The sequence below is a fragment of the Pantherophis guttatus genome, chromosome 9, assembly GCF_059756535.1.
Source record: "Pantherophis guttatus breed Tessera chromosome 9, ASM5975653v1, whole genome shotgun sequence".
NCBI lineage: Eukaryota > Metazoa > Chordata > Lepidosauria > Squamata > Colubridae > Pantherophis > Pantherophis guttatus.
Window position 1 is genome coordinate 22,108,739 of NC_142071.1, and position 17,235 is coordinate 22,125,973.

At 43.9% G+C, this 17,235-nt stretch overlaps 1 protein-coding gene across 4 annotated transcripts in view; it reads right to left on the reverse strand.

Moving 5' to 3' along the window:
• APLP2 (amyloid beta precursor like protein 2) overlaps positions 1–8,112 on the reverse strand; it is a 70,504-nt gene extending 62,392 nt beyond the window's left edge. For all 4 annotated transcript variants that reach the window (XM_087875580.1, XM_087875579.1, XM_087875578.1 and 1 more), the window contains exon 1: positions 7,859–8,112. In XM_087875580.1, the coding sequence (XP_087731706.1) occupies positions 7,859–7,993 (135 nt within the window). In that variant the 5' untranslated portion in view covers positions 7,994–8,112. The remainder of the gene's footprint in view (positions 1–7,858) is intronic.
• Positions 8,113–17,235: the final 9,123 nt, after the last annotated feature.

The following is a 17,235-nucleotide window of genomic DNA, read 5'->3' on the forward strand; positions in this document are numbered from 1 at the left end:
ATGGAACATCTCAGCTGCTGTAATAATGTTAATTGTGATGTTGGGGCATTTAACTTCTTAGTTACTCCTATCTCCCACTATGATCTTACAAAACAATGTCACTTTGTAATAAGACACCAAAATATGAAGAATATTTCTTCACTAATTCCTTAAAGAATGCAACACCAGCCTTCTTCGCAATGAACCGTTCCCTTGCAACGACGCGCAGAAGTAGGGAACAAATTAAGAAGACATTTTATGTTGGTAACCTCTTGCGTCACAGCTGTATCAAAATCAGGTTGTAAATGTTCAATTAAAACAATTAAAAGCCTGTTGAGGAACTGAACCAGTTTGTGTTAATACTATTCACTACTTGAATAAAAGGTTGTTTGTTTCAAACTTTTTTCTAAAACTTCTGAAGACTGGAGCGGAGCATCAGAAAATGTTGGCCCTGGTCCTAACTCAAGCTTTCATCGGTGAGAACCCGAGGCTCTTGGTTAAAAATTCAAACAATTTACGGTAGGATAAGGCAAGTACTGAAGCATTGAGAGACCTGCAGACTGGCTTACATTTTATAATGCCATGGAAACTCAAATGAGGTGCAGGAAAACAGACAAGTAAGAAAAAAATATATATTTTAGGAGACTGCCTGGGACCATTCTGGATCACAAACCCGAGAAAGATGCAGTGAGGATAAGAGGAAGCAAAAAGAGAATTTCTTAAGAATGGGGACCGACTAAACCTAAATGCATGCCGTGAAAAGGGAACTAATGAAGCGATACGCAAGAGCTGTACGTCAGTTGTAATACTTCAAGGGTAAAGTTATTGGCTCAAAACTTATTAGGCAATTGAATATAATGAGCTGTGTGTTATAAAAGAGGTTGAATGCTTAAAGCAGGCAGCTAAGGGCCATAAACAAATTGAAATTTCTGATTTGGAAGGCCCAATTAACCTACACGTCGCATTTTTGATGGGCCATCCATCTTTCAAAAGCATCTTTCAAAAAAGCAACATCTCATCAGGAAGCTAATATGGCCATCATGCTAACACGCTGTTAACCCAACTGGTAGGATTTTTTTAAAAAAAAACTGTAATAATTAACCACAATTTCCATTAAGGTTAAGATATAATTTACCTTGACAGCACCACGCCTAGCCCTTGTAGTTACACGTTTCCAGTATGAGCAAGTTGATTCTATTGACTTTTGAACAATGGGATGATTCTGCTAGCGCACAATGGTCCTAGTTGGGAGGGAGAGTCAAGCAGGGAATTAGCTTGGACTCGCTATGTAAACACGAGTCTGATCTCTTCCCTCCTCCAAAATGCCTTTGAGCGTTATGTGGCCTTTCCTAGATGAAAGATGCCAGTTTGGGGAGATTCCTGTACTATAGGCATAATAGAGCATAATAAAGTACAGGTAGTTCTCGACTTATAACAGTTGGCTTAGTTGACTGTTCCACGTTACAACGGCACTGAAAAAAGTGACTTCTGATTGTTGTGGCCCAGCAGCGGCCTGTGTGGATTGTAGCTGATTCTGACACCGAGGAGGCTGGTGTGATGCTGCGCCAGCAGCCTATGCAGCTGGCACTCCAGTCGGACAATGAGGAGGATGGAGAAGATGTGGTGCCAGAGGCAGGGATTCAGCCAGGGCCTTCAGAACCTCCAGGAGCTCCTTTAAGTGAAGAGGATGAAGTGGAGGAGCCTCTTCTTGATGCACGGGCGCGCAGAGCAGCCAAAAGGCAGGAGTGGCTCCTCAGGAGGAAGTCTCCTCAAGAGTAAGGCTTGGGGCTAATTGGCCACTCCCTTAGCCTATTTATGGAGGAACGCCGACTGAAGCAATTTGCAGGGAACAACTTTAGTTCACTCTACTTCGCATCTGGATTCTCTGCAAATTGCTTCTGGGCTTTCTGCCAACCTTAGTAAGATTGTGATTACTTTATCTTTGGTTTTTTGTAGCTGTTAAGAAAGTTTATTAACAGCCTTTGTTTTGAAAAAGACTGAGTTATTTTAGTAAATTAAGTTTTGTACAAACTGTGTGTGTGCTGTGTTCTTTGGGATCCGTAGCTGGGGCAGAACACTGACCTATTTTTCACACTCATGCGCAGACGCCTCTTCTGCGCATGCGCAGAACCTTCTGTCCTTCCGACAGGTGGGAGGAGCCTCCCACTGCTGCCGCTACCGGCTCGGCGAGCTGGATAGAACCAGGGGGATTTCACCGTTGCCATGGTCACCTGATCAAAATTCAGATGCTTGTCAACTGACTCCTATTTAAGACAGTTGCAGTGTCCCGGGGTTACATGATCACCTTTTGAGACCTTCTGACCAGCAGTCAACGAGGAAGCCAGCTTCCCTTAACAACCGTGTTACTAACTTAAAATGCACAGTGATTCGCTTAACAACTGTAGCTAAAAAGGTCGTAAAATGGGGGCAAAACCCACTTAACAAATGTCTCACTTAGCAACATAAATTTGGGGCTCAATGGTGGTCGTAAGTCGAGGACTGCCTATAGCTAGTTTGAACTCTGCACGTGTAGGTCTGGTTTTTAGTTCCTGACAGTATCCTTTAGAACAACTTCTACACATAAATGATACCCAAACTGCTATCCCTAATTTGGACTCTCTTCTTTTTGCTGGGATGCCATCTTGCAGATTTTCAGAACACAAGTATTCCATTAAAACGAAGCAGGCCATTGGGTAAGCCACAGACAGAAAACAACCCGCTCCCAAATAAAAACAGCAACTCTTGGTCAATAATTTGAATTTAACCTCTTCAAAGCACTCCCAAGTATAAATGATCTCTCTCAAGGGAGCTTAATCTCCATTTCATGATAGCTCTAAACTGCATTAATAGCCCAGCTGGTAAACATCCAGTTGGATTCATTTGATCTGTTCTTGTATTTCAGCTTGCAACAGCGAATACTTTTCTGGGGCAGTACCAATGCAGAAGGAAGCAGAGATAAGGTTTATCGCGTTTCCACTTGCTGCTGATATACATCTCCTATAAGCCCCCACAGCTAGCAAAGCCAACTGGCAGGTACCTGTGAATTATAGCACAGAAACTCTGGAAAAAATGGCACAGCCCCCTTCCTGAATGAACTAAAAGAAATTCAGTTTGAGTTGATTTGATTTCATGGAAGACTTTACCCCATATCCATTGCCTTCAACAGGTTTAGAGAGCTGGCCAAATGTTTATTTATTTTTATCCAGGTGATGTTTTGCCCAAGGTGATTTAGAACTGCAGTCTAATTCAAAGTGTTTTTTTTTAAATATAAGTAATATTTCATTTTACTGCATCCTAGCTCCCTATTATCACATTTTAAAAACTTCTTATGGTGATCAAAGGGTCCAGGTGTGACCAAAAGTTCCCATTTGAATCTCAATTGGCCACAAAACTCAGCTCAAGTCCACAATATTTTACAAAAATGTTTCAAAAGTCAATCGTGAAGAGGAGAAAAAATATATATCCTGTTCTAAGGCTGTCAGAGAAAACAGGATATAAATACCATAAATGCAATAAGGCCTCGTAAACCGTGCTGGGGTATTGCATATGAAACAGAAACTTTCTAATAAAAAAAAAATATGAGGGAATTGTTATTAATATTCATGAACGAAGCAGCAAAACCAGAAACGTGCACTATGAATATTTATGCAGGATTAAGCTTCACATACATGTGCTTTCAGACAGAGGATGAAGAAGAAACAGACGTGTTAGCATTAAACAGATTAATGCCCGACTTGCTCTCAGAGACTTCTTAGCAGAGAATACCAAGTGAAAAATCTACCTGACACACTTATGCCAAATCAGTGAATCTAATGGGGAGAAAAAGACAGCACCCCTTTATTAAATCCGAGGAAAGTAATCTCAGCTTTAGTTTCTTTCTAAATCAAAGCTACCCAGGAAGGAAATAAGAGTTCATGCCATCAGTTCATAATCGTGAGAGACGGCATCCAGACAGGATATGCACAGCTGAGTTTGCGTTTGCTCAAAGAGGGGAAATGCCATACCATTAGAAGGTTTTAACAGGTGCAGAGATTTAATTTCCCCATCAGGAAGTAGCATGACAGCTCCCCACTGGCACGTTACCCGTGCCAAGCAACCCGATAGGGGCTTTTGCTAGAATCCTGCATCCCGTTCTCATCGTGCCGTGTTATCAACCTGGCTGGACAATTTTTTGAGAGTGATCTTCAAACAACCACCGAATCGCCACCACCGTGTTGCAAACAAATGCTGGGGAAAACCAAAAACCTTCTCCGGCCAAGTTGCAGAAAAGAAAAGAAAAATCCATTGTCCTAAAATTATAAGGATGTGCAATCGTGCCACAGGATCGCCAAGAACGAAACGGGAAGAGGGGCCTATCTTCAATTCAAAGATTCCACAGAGATCTATTGCGTAAGGCGATCATCCTAAGCAGGACCTCCCGAGAATATTTCGAGCATGGCATGAAGAATGAGCTCTGCACGGTGTGAGGAGGGACACATCCTTGGAAAGTTATTTCTACACGCTCTGGAGAACTGTTAATAGCAAGAGCTTCCATTTTAAGAGAGGTGTTTCATTTTGAGAATTAAGACTGCTACTTCTTCTTTAACCCTACGCAGTTTGGGGCTGAAAGCCATTTTAACCAGACAGGATTGTCTTCCATAAGCTTTAAGGCAGATTTAAGGGAGGCCAAGCATCCTCTCAGTTAGGAGTAACCCTATTGGCATGCCTTAATTATACTGCCTGATAAATCTGAAACCTGAAAGCCATTGCAAATATAGGCAGCCGATACTGGCAAACAGTCAAGCTCCGTTCACCAGATAACATCAGGTTAATGAAACAGATGCTTTCCCCTGCGAACAGTCTCCTAACGCAAGCTTCTAGACTGATCCGAAGCCAGATTTCTTGTTCCTGTGCCAAGAATGCAGAGGTCAGTCCTCATAAATATGTCCGCACATACATACAAGGTAAAAACAAAAGACTCAGGCGATTAACTCTGTAACCAATCTCTGGATAGCAAATGCAAATGCTTCATATACCACCTTAAGCATTGCTGATTAAGCTCTCTACCACTTATTTAAAAAGCTTTATGCAAAACAAACAGCATTCAGCAACCTTTGCTTTATAAAGCACACAATGCCATGCCTTTTCCATACATCTCAAAAGAAAACAGACCCATGGAGATATTGTAATGAGGGAGAACCCTAAAGTGCTTTCACAAACACAGGCAAAATCCCGGTTATAAAATGGCCCGAGGGGAGGGGAAAAAAAACAACCCGAAATCAGGAGCCAGCTTGCTGTTCTGTACAAGGTCTCTATTGGACAGCCACAGCGGTAGTTTAAGTGCAATCCAGTAATTGAATTTGGCCGGGGTTATTTTACTAAATCATTACAACAACTTTGAATAAACATAAAACGCTTCGTTTAAAAAAGAGAGAGAGAGAGATTTGTGTAAACGCAGAGAGCAAATGGGGTGGGGGGTGCGGACCAAGTCCTGGCAGATCAATAAAATGCAAATATTCTGCCCTCCAAGAAAGTGGAAAAGTACATTTTTTTCCAAGGAGATTCAGGAGAAGGATGGATGCTGCAGCATTGTTCAGACTGGGTTAGAAAGGACGTTACGAACATTAAAGAAACAGGTAACTTCTCTTCTCCCCTCACCCCTCAACTCCGCCCCAAGACATCCAACACAGACACAATTCATCTCAACAAGGATCCCATTCATTTGAATTGCATTTTTCTTCGTCACCACTACCCTGTGAAATCCCACCAGGGAACCCATCGGTGTGCAACAGCATCCGGGAGGCTCCCCCACCTCTGCCTCCTCGCACTTATCTGTCATCCCTGACAGCCTGGTAAAACTAGCAAGATGGGAAGATGAAGGAGCAAAAAGGGAGATTTTCTTTTGCTTCTTCTTCTTTTGAACTGCCTGAAAAGGGGGGGGGACATAAAGCCACCTTTGTAGTGGGAGGAAAAGAGAAACACCCGAAAGGTGCAAAGCTGAAGCTGGGAGACGGCTTTAGGCAAATGGAGAAGCCACCAAGTGAGAAGTGTACATATATCTCCTATACACATACAAAGAGATTTGTAATTGGCAACTCCCAAGTACATATACACACATTGTATATGTCTATGTGCGTGTGTGTATGTGTCACAATCATGTTGGTCGGAAACATGCAGAAGAGGCCTTCGTCCTGCAGTGCATAGACAATGGCTAAAATGATTATGTGCATGTATATAAAAACAGGAGGCAAGTGGGTTGCAAAACGATATGTATATGAATACATGCAACTCCCTTGCCTGACCATATCGATGTATCTATATATATATCATCTATATCTATCTCTAGATACTATGTATACATTATACATACATATATATACATATATATTTACACATACATATACATATATATATATATACTGCTCAAAAAAATAAAGGGAACACAAGCAGAAGACATCCGAGATCTGAATGAATGAAATACCCTTATTAAATACTTTGTTCTTTACGTACAGTAGTTTATACACTGCTCAAACAACTAAAGGGAACACAAAACTACTGTGTGTAACGAACAAAGTATTTAATAAGGCTATTTCATTCATTCAGATCTCGGATGTCTTCTGCTTGTGTTCTCTTTATTTTTTTGAGCAGTGTATATATATACATACACACATATATGTATATATATATACACATAGATATATATATATTTCTCTCAGCCGGTTTTTTTCCTATGTAAATCAAGATTTTTATACTTGATTTATATTTTATCAGTGAAATCCCATTCACTAGTTTCTAGGCTTTTTCAGACATCAGACCAGTATTTTGCTGTCTTTAGTCTCCCAATAGAGAGCAAAATACTGGTTTGATGTCTGAAAAAGCCTAGAAACTAGTGAATGGGATTTCACTGAGCTATGGCTGTATAAAAGATCTTGATTTACGTAGGAAAAAAACCTGGCTGAGAGAAAAATCTACATAAAGACCTATGAAAAGACAAGAAAATAAATATATACATATATAGTTTTTCTATTGAGTATATTGTGCATTGTCTATTTTGTGTGTGTGTGTGTAGGCAGGTATATATAAGGAAGAGATCTCTGTAATGGTAGTTTAATACTCTGACGATGACGAAAGCTTAGTAAAATAAAATTTTAATTCTTTTAAAATTTTTAAAATCTTAAGTTCCAGAGTTCGCAATATGTCTGCCTCTTGTTTTACTAATATACCTGGAACACACATATATATATATATACACACACACACACATATAGATATACATGTATAGTTTTGCAGCTCATTCGCCTTCTGATACGTGCCTATATAGGTTACCTATGCAATCCCCGGAATGTGACTGTGTGTCCTGTGCATTCCAGGAGGCGAGAGGGCTGCAAAGGGAAAAGGGACTGCAGGTGGGGGGGATACGCTGCAGAATCGGGAAAGAGCAGCCGGGAAAAGGGCTTTCGGGGTGGGGAGGTGGGAATGGATGGAAAGGGAAGCCTAGTTTTTTTAAAAAAAACCCTCCGAGCCTCTGCAGAGCCTGGGAAGCTTCTCGCACCGGGACCTACGACGGGACCAATTAACGACCCAGGTTTCACTGCCATCCAGCGGGGCATCCAGAGATCCTCTATCAGAGCCAGCATATTCGGGGGGGGGTTGTTTCTCCTCGTCCCTGGGCAGCCGTGCAAATCACACACACACACCCCATGCAAGGATATGAAACCCCCCTCCCCAAATGGGACCGTCCAAGGAGAGGAAACGCACAGCTCAAACGACCTTTCGCTGCCCCCCCCCTTTCCCGGCGGGTGATGGTCGCGCCCTCCCATTCGGGACGGGAGGCTTCGAGCAGCCCATTCGGGCAGAGGGGGGGGTCCCGACGCCGCCCTCACTGTAGCCCCTCGCTTACCTCGATGTAGCCGGCCAGAGTGGCCGCGGGGCTGCCGAGACACAAGAGCAGCAGCCACAGAAGCGACCGACCGCAGCACCCCATCGCCGCCGCCCGGAGAGCGTCCCCCGTCCGCACCGTCCCGGACGCCTCCATCCCGCGCCGCCGCCCAAGAACAACTGCCGCGCGGAGACCGCGGCGGCGCCACCACCAGCCGCGCTTTCGTCATCGGTGAGAGGGGGGAGGGGCCGGATAGTCGCCCCGCCCCCCTCGTCGCCAGGTTGGCTAAGCGCGCCACGCGGAGGCGGGAGATAAGAAGACAGACGGTGCGCTCAGCCAAGAAGCCGCCGAAGGATAAAAAGCCTTTCTTTTTTTTTTTTTCATCACGCCCGCCCCCTTTTAGAGGAACCAATCAGGGGGACTTCGAGGGAGTTCGGCGTTCTACGCCCTCCTACCCGCAACGGGACAGGTCCAGGAGGCAGCTGGAGCTTTGATTTCATTGATTATTGATGGATTACGAGCCTTGCAGCACCGCATAGAAAATATAGATCGATTTTCTGTTGCTGACCAGGTCCTCCAATCCTTCCAACGGTGCATTAAATAATGAGTATTATTAATGAATATTAAAAGTTATTCATATTCCATTTATAATTAAATTATACATATAATATAAATAAAATACCAACATCAGTAAACCCAATGGTGCTTTTTCAAGGGGCAACTAGGCTTTCTGTTTTTTTTCTTTGAAGACGTTTCGCTTCTCCATCCAAGAAGCTTCTTCAGCTCTGACTGGAATGGTGGGGAATGGAAGGATTTATACTCCTTGGTCATTTGCATCCTTTTAGCATTGAAAGTTCCTTCTTGGAACTGTTGAAAGTTGAAAGCGTTGAAAATTCCTTCTTGGAACTTTCAACAGTTCCAAGATGGCTCCACACTGGTTTGCACTACTCAGGTGACCCTGATGACACAGATAAATCTCCAGGTGACCTTAACGACCAGCTAATGACCAGCTGTCTGCAAGGAGTATAAATCCTTCCATTCCCCACCATCCAGTCAGAGCTGAAGAAGCTTCTTGGATGGAGAAGCAAAATGTCTTCAAAGAAAAACCAGAAAGTCCAGTTGCCTCTTGAAAAAAAGCACCTTTGAGACAACTATGGCCTCGATGACTGAGAATCTCCATTGACATTCAACATCAGTAATAAAGAATTTTTAAAAATCATTCTTTTCTTGCATTAGGTCATTGCAAGGTAATACATCATTACCATGTGATGGTAATACAATCACAGCTGGGTTGAGGATTTTTATTTTATTTTTTTGCTTGAAATTGCATCTACAAATAGCCCACTTTAGGTATTTATTAAATTTATTTGCTGCCCATCTCATATCAAAGCGACTTAGGGTGGCTGGATGGAATTGCAAAGTTGCTAGAGAAATTATGGGGACCTAAACCCTTTTAGGGACACGGTGGCTCAGTGGCTAGGACGCTGAGCTTGTCGGTCAGAAGGTCGGCAGTTCAGCGGTTCGAATCCCTAGCGCTGCGTAACCGGGTGAGCTCCAGTTACTTGTCCCAGCTTCTGCCAACCTAGTAGTTGGAAAGCACATAAAAATGCAAGTAGAAAAATAGGGACCACCTTTGGTGGGAAGGTAACAGCATTCTGTGTGCCTTTGGCCGGTTTAGTCATACCGGCCCTATGATGACAGAGATATCTTTGGACAGCGCTGGCTCTTTGGCTTTGAAACGGAGATGAGCATTGCCCCCTAGAGCTGGAAACGACTAGCAAGTATGTGCGGGGAAATCTTTACCTTTAAACTCTTTCATCTGATGTAGGTTGCAATAATCCAGAAGCCCATTAAAAGGCAGATGTGCCATCTTTCTTGGCTGAGCCCTAATTAGTGTTTTATTATTGCAACTTGAATTATTTCATCTTTCTCAGAAAAATTAAATGGGCTTATAAAAGCTTAGAGTTTTGGCCTCAGGTGTGGCTGTAAGTCAAAGACTATCTGTGTTTCCAATCTAGTATATTTCTTGCATCCTATTGTCTAATTCCATCGTTGCCAACCAATGTCTAGAGAGAGAGAGTATAAAGGATGGCCTCGGTGGAAAGAAGTTTCGTCTCCAAGACAACACATAAATGTGGCTTAAAGTTATGTAAATAAAGATTTATGAAAATGCTTAACACAGATGTCCCCGTCCCCCCATTTACATGTAGATATGGGTAGTCCTTCATGTACGACCAGGGAGCCTGCCCCATGTGCCTGTATGCCATAATGGTCATAAAACCGGGTCAGTCACATGACTGACCCAGTTTTATGATCTGTTTTGTGCCGGTCATTAAGCAAACCTGGTGGTAAGTGATGGTTTTCAGCGAAAAGGTCCTCAAATTTGGGCATGCATCGATGAGACACTGCAAATAGCTGTACAGGCATCCATGTTGCAAAGTACCTGTGAAGGAGATACTCCTTAACTGTAACAACAATTTAACAAGAAAGTCAACTCTTTGGGAGCTCCTGAGAATTTTCTTCTTACTTCAGATTTTTAGAGTATCTGCTTCAGGCAGGAGAATATTCCTATCAGAATGTTGGACCACTAAATCCCATATTTCAGAGAAATTCCATGTTTTTGTTCTCAGGGAATACTACAGAGGTATTTTACAGAACAAGCCCTTTTATAAAAAGAATTACAATGCAGTTCCTTAGGGATTGATCCGAAAGTTTTTTCCCTGCAATTTGTAATACAGTTACTTATAGATTTTTTTTCACCCTCTGGTGGAATTTCAAAGACAACCTTTTGCCGAGTCGATCGATCACCTCACCTGCAACAGGGCTCAATGTTTAATGCCTGGTTCTCTTTATCTTCTTCACGGCCAAAGTTCCAGGAAGGATACCTGGCTTGATAGAGAGACCTCTTGACCCAAAAGTTTGCATGTCAGAGTCCAAGCTGCAAAACCGAAGCTGGCCATAGACAGAGTCTGGAAGCAAAGGCATTCATTAACAAAAAAAAAGGAAGGAACAGCTGATCTTTCATTTTCATTTGTTTACTTTTATTTGAGTCAACCACAACTATGAGGTTCACACAACCTACAAGCCAGCAGGGGTTCCCAACTTGGATCTGCCCTAAATTCCTTCGAGGGTTCCCAACACAGGGTAGATTTTTTAAGAGGACAAACAAGGGCAGTTATTAAACGCATGGCCCCATCCTGTCAAGTGTATTTAATTTGTTTCATTTTAATGCAATGTACATAAATTTTACTTTCTCTTCTTGCTCTCTTCTTGGCTTTCCACATACAGGTAGCCTTTGACTTAAACTGTTCATTTAGCAAACATTCAAAGTTAAAACGCGACTGAAAAAAGTGACTAATGGCCTCACCCTTAATGACTGTTGCAGCATCCCCATAGTCATGCGATCAAATTCGGGTTAATGTCAGGGTTCCAAGTAATACCCCCAATGAAAAAAGACTCCAAGGCTTGAGTTTCCTGAAAGTTCCATTTTACTAGAGATGTCATATTAGCATATCTGGGAAAACCGGAATCTGAAAGTTCCCAGGTTTTCCCCACCTAAGTGAAAGTTCAAGTCCCTGCCCAGGACCTACATGTCCATCACATGGTCCAATCATCCACCGTCCAAATTGGAGATACCACCCAATCATCCAACTCCAGGTGCTAGGACAAAGTGTCCTTGATTATCTGAGAAAGGAATGTTATTTTCACTACATATCACCCATACTCTATGGAATCCCCCCTCCCATTTTCCCTCAGTAGAAAATGTGGCAGGCCTAAAGGCCCAAATTTAAAAGATGGCTTCCAGGTCTGACGATTGGGACATTTGGCAGCGAATATGTATTTACAACGGTTGCAATTTCCTGGAGTCATATGATTGCCATTTCTGATTCTCAGCTGGCTTCTGACAAGCAAAGTTAAGGAAGGAAACTATATCCACCTAATCAATGGGTGATTTATTTAAAAACTGGAGTGACACACTGAACAGCAGTAGCAAGAAAAACCCATATAATTGTGCATAACTTATCAACCACCTGCCTTAGCAATGGAAATTCTGGCCCCAATTGTGGTTGTAGGTCAAGGACTACCTGTATGTACTTTTTGGAATGGCCTCCTGGGATCTTGAACCAACAAGGATGTCTACTTTTCTGCCATCAACCATGTTGACAAACCAGGTGGTTAGATTCTCACAACATGATAAGCCAAAGAAAAGAGAACCACTGAGTGTGATGTCTATGGAGATTCTCAGTCATCCAGATCATGGTTGTCCCGAAGGTGTTTTTTCAAAAGGCAACTGAACTGAAGAAGTTTCTTAGATGGGAAGCGATAAAGTTTTCAAGGAAAACCAAAGTCCAAAAAGCACCTTTGGGATATTGAGTGTGATGGGCACCTGCAACAGTTGTGTTGCTCTTAGGGTTTAGACCAGGGGTGTCCAACCCTGGCAACCTTAAGACTTGTGGACTTCAGCTCCCAGAATCCTCCACCCAGAACGTATTATGACAAGGGTATCCAATCTTGGTAATTTTATAATTTATAGGACATAAAACCAGTAGAAATTGTCCATTCAGAGGGAGGAGAGCCTGAGTATAAGATTTTTAGAAGTCCACCCCTGTCCCATCTCTGCAGTCAAGATGCAGAGCACAAGAAAGTCCAAGCCAGAGGCAGCCAACTTGGTGACTTTAAGACCTGTAGACTTCAACTCGCGGAATTCCCCAGTATGGCGAATGCTGGAGTTGAGATACACAAGTCTTAAAGTTGCTGAGCTTGGAGATCCCTGTCCTACAGTAATGTGTTCCCCAGTTTATAGGAGCCAACTGAAAATCCTAACCAGGCTGTCTTATGTCCTAGAAATCCTAAAATTGCCATGATTGGATTACCCTTGCCATAATACGTTCTCGCTGGAGGATTCTGGGAGTTGAAGTCCACAGGTTGTCATCTTCCCTGAGTCTTGGCAACGCCCGGTTTCAGGTCAACGTTCGGGGCTCAGGACCCCATACAGCACCCCAGAGTTTGGGGGAGCTGGTTGAATTTTTTAAAGCAGATTGGGGTTAATGTCAGGTAACACCCCCAACAAAAGAAAACTCCGAGGCTTGAAGTTCCACAAAGTTCCATTTTATTAGAGATGTCATATTGGCACATCTGGGAAAACCCGAATCTGAAAGCTTCCAGGTTTTCCCCACCCAAAGGAAAGTCAAAGACCCTACCCAGCACCCACATGTCCATCACATAGTCCAATCCAAGCATCGTCCCAACTGGAGATGCCTCCCAGTTCCAACCCTCCAAGTGCAGGGCAAGTTGTCCTTGACTCTCTGAGAAAGGAATGTTGTTATGACTACCTGTCACTCTTGCTCCATACAATCCCCCCTCCCAGTTTCTCCCAGTAGTAAATGTGGCAGGCCTGAAGAACTAATGAAAAAGATGGCTTCCAGGCCTGACACAGGTCTTAAAGCCGTCAGGTTGGCCACCCCAGGCTTAGACTTTCTCGTGCTCTGCCTCTTGACCGCAGAGGCGGGGGCGGGGTGGACTTCTGAAAATATTACACTAGGGCTCTCCTCCCACTGAACAGACAATTTCTACTGGTTCCGCAGTTTGGTTACCATAAAAGTTCCTTGCAGAGGGCAGGTGCTCCCTGCAGGCATCTGGAAAGGAAAACTCCATGTGAAAAGAAATGGATGTGTGCTGCACCGTACCTCCCACCCCCAATGAAGCCCCTGGCAACTAAAAAGATGCATGAGTTTTTTTGTTATTCTGCGGCCACCTTTATCCCAAATGTCGATACCTGATGGAAATGATGGGAAGAAAAATACTCCTGATAGGCACCCTTATCTCAAAAACCTTCCAGTGGAAAGGAAGCAGCACGGGCCGGGCCTTCACAGCATTAAGGAGTGCTTTAATTAGAGTTTCCCACCCGACTATCGAAAATGGAAAATGATATCATTTATAATAATCCAGGTGGGTTAGATAGATCGTAGCCCGAGCCAACGTTGACATCAGGAATTGCAAAGCAGTTTGGGACGCGGGGAGAATGAATATCAGGCGTGTAACCTGGTTTTTTTTTTTTTTAATCACAAAGGGAGGAGATAAGCTAAGCAGAGGAGACAGCGGCATCGGATACAGATAAAAATGTTAATTTATGGGGACTGCTGCCGAGGAAATGCTGGGTTGGAATTTTCAGCGGAAATTTTGCAAAGGTTGCCTGTTTCCCCAAGGGGTTTTTTTAATGGCCGCTTTATATGTGAGTGGGTTACAGAGTATTTGCTTGATATACGCATTATACTAAGCTATATAACCGCCTTGTTTGAGTTTAAAACACTCGACGGGGAGTCCTTGATTTACGACCACAATTGAGACCAACATTTCCGTTGCAAAGCGGGATGTTGGCGAAGCGAATTTTGCCCCGTTTTATGACCTTTCCTGCCACAGATGCAGGGGTGGGTTTCAAAATTTTTAGCAAGGGGTTCTCTGTCGGGTTGCTGGGTGGGCATGGCCATGGTGGGCGTTGCCTAGTCAGCCTCCTGCACCATTCGGGGGGGGAGGGCATTTTTGCCCTCCCCTGGCTCCAGAGGCTTTCCTCAAGCCTGCGAGAGGGTGAAAACAACCTCCCCAGGCTCTGGAGGCTGCTAGGCCCGTTTTTCGCCCTCTCTGAGCCTCCGATCACATCCTGCACTTAACCTGCATCCAAAACAGGCCTCATGGGACTCCTGGGAGGGGTGGGGCAGGGTGGGCGGGGCCAGCCAGGAGTGAGATTTGGGGGTTCTCCAAACTTTCAACTTGAAAATGGACTTTTATGAAAAAGGAAGAAATGGGGATTTTGCAGTAACCTTCCCCTGGAGTGGGGTAGGAATGGAGATTTTACAGTATACTTCCCCTGCCACGCCCACCAAGCCACGCGCATAGAACCGGTAGTAAAAAAATTTGAAACCCACCACTGGTTGGCTCCATTCCTGCCTGCTTAGTGTCATCTACATTTCTAATGGAATAAAGCAGGGGTGAAATGCTCCGAAGTCTGCTACCAGTTTGCTGCGCGCGCAAATGCGTGGTGCACATCAAACACGTGCTTTGCATGCAGGCGCACCGCAAGCACTACTGCGCAGCGCTGAAAAAGGAGGCTTAAGAAGCCTTTTGTAAGATAAGTGGAACAGCTGTGCCACGCGGTTTAGATTCATTAGAAAACAAGATTTCATGCCTTCTAGAGAATACTACTGCAACGCTCTCTACATGGGGCTCCCCCTGGGGTGCACCTGGAGGCTCCAGCTGGTCCAGAACGTGGCCGCGCAGGGGATTATGGGGGCGACGAGGCGCTCCCATGTGACACCTCTCCTGCGCGAGCTGCACTGGCTCCCGGTGGTCTTCCGGGTGCGCTTCAAGGTGTTGGTGACCATCTTTAAAGCGCTCCATGGCTTAGGGCCGGGGTACTTACGAGACCGCCTTCTGCCACCAATAGCCTCCCACCGGCCAGTACGCTCGCACAGAGTGGGCCTCCTCAGGGTGCCGTCCGCCAGACAATGTCGGCTGGCGACCCCCAGGGGAAGAGCCTTCTCTGTGGCGGCGCCCACCCTCTGGAACAACCTCCCCCCAGAGATACGTACAATAACAGACCTCCGGATTTTTCGTCGGGCCCTGAAAACCTACTTATTTCAACTAGCTGGGCTGGCTTGAGTTAAATTTTAAATTGATTTTAAATTGGGTTGTTTTAATTTACGGCCAAAATATTTAATTATTTTAAACTGTTTTTAAATTTTGTATGTTCTGTTTTTTACTTTGGCTGTTCACCGCCCTGAGTCCTCTTTGGAGAAGGGCGGTATAGAAATGGAAACAAATAAATAAAATAAATATAAATATAAATCGCGCAGCACAGCTGATCATCAGAAATACCGGTTCGTCTGAACCAGTAGCATTTTTTTCCTACTAGTTTGCCCAAACCGGTAGCTTTTATTACTACCAGTTTGAGCGAACCGGTCTGAACCGGTAGCATTTCACCCCTGGAATAAAGGATGTTAGGCAGGTGCTTTGGAACTCCATCTTTCAGGCAGTAGCTGAGTGAAGCAGGCAGGGAGAAAGTGGGTGGGTGAAAGTCTTCAGTGGAGATGTCCCTTCGTCTGCTTCCTTTCCATTTTATTGCTTCTCCACCTCTCCGTAATGTGCCATCCATCTGGCTTTCAAGCTAGGAATGCCAGACAGGTAATTTTAATTAAAATATTTTTTTTTAAAAAAAAGAGTCTAATAGTGGCTTACATTCTCTATTAGACTGATGGATTATGATGGTTCTGTCTCAGCAAGCAGATGTTTCTCAGCCCAGCCACTGCATTCTTATTTCCAGCTACCAGCAAAACTGGAAGTCCTTTTTATTTTTTTCCAAAAGCACTAAGAGATGGAGAGGAGGCTGGTGTGCATATGTGTGTCGTTGTGTATCTTCCAGGGCTGGCTTTCTATTGCAACGGTGCCAGGATCTGGCCTTCGAAGAGGGCCATAAGGTATGCAGCGTGAAAATAGTACTTAGACAGCAAAGTCCTAAACCAGCCTTCCTCTGTGAAAGAGACAGCTTTCCTTTGTTCTGTTGGTTACACTATAATAATATAACCAGGAAATAGAACATTACAGAGAAGGGAAGGGCACTTTGCATATGAATGCATGAAATAAAATAGCTTTTCCTTTGTTACCATCACACTCCTCTATCTTTCCATCCCTGTATTCCAAGCAAGGTTAAATTTAACTTGTAAGCTACTAGGGGGTAGTATTGGCCGATTGTGTTAGGAATGAGGAGATTTGGGGGGGGGGGTGTTGTTAGACGTTCCGCTGGGGTCTGAGGCAGGGGTGAAATGTAAAATTTGTTACTACCGGTTCTGTGGGCGTGGCATGGTGGTGGTGGGGTAATATGACTGAGTGGGTGTGGCCAACTTTTTTTTTTTAACTTTTAAAACCATTTTTTCTACAACCTCTTCAGCCAAAGAGGTTTAAAAAATGCTTTTAAAGCCTCTGGCGATCCCAGCTGACTTACCTGATCGACAGAGGTTTTCTTTCTTTTCTTTTTTTAAAGCCTCTGACAATCCCAGCTGACTTGCCTGATCGCCAGAGGCGTTTTTTCCCTTTAAAAACATTTTTTCTATAATCTCTTTCAGCTGAAGAGGTTGTAGAAAAAATGTTCTTAAAAGCCTCTGATGATCCCAGCTGAGCCGCGCGATCATCAGAGGCTTTTTTTAAAAAACTTTTAAAAGCATTTTTTCGGCCAAAGAGGTTGTAGAAAAAATGCTTTTAAAAATAAAAAAAAAGCCTCTGATGATTGCGCGGCTCAGCTGGGCAATGGGGGGTGGGGGCAGGGATCTTTGCTACTGGTTCTCCGAACCACCAGCCTCCATCGCTACCGGATCGGGTGATCCGGTCCGAACCAGGAGCATTTCACC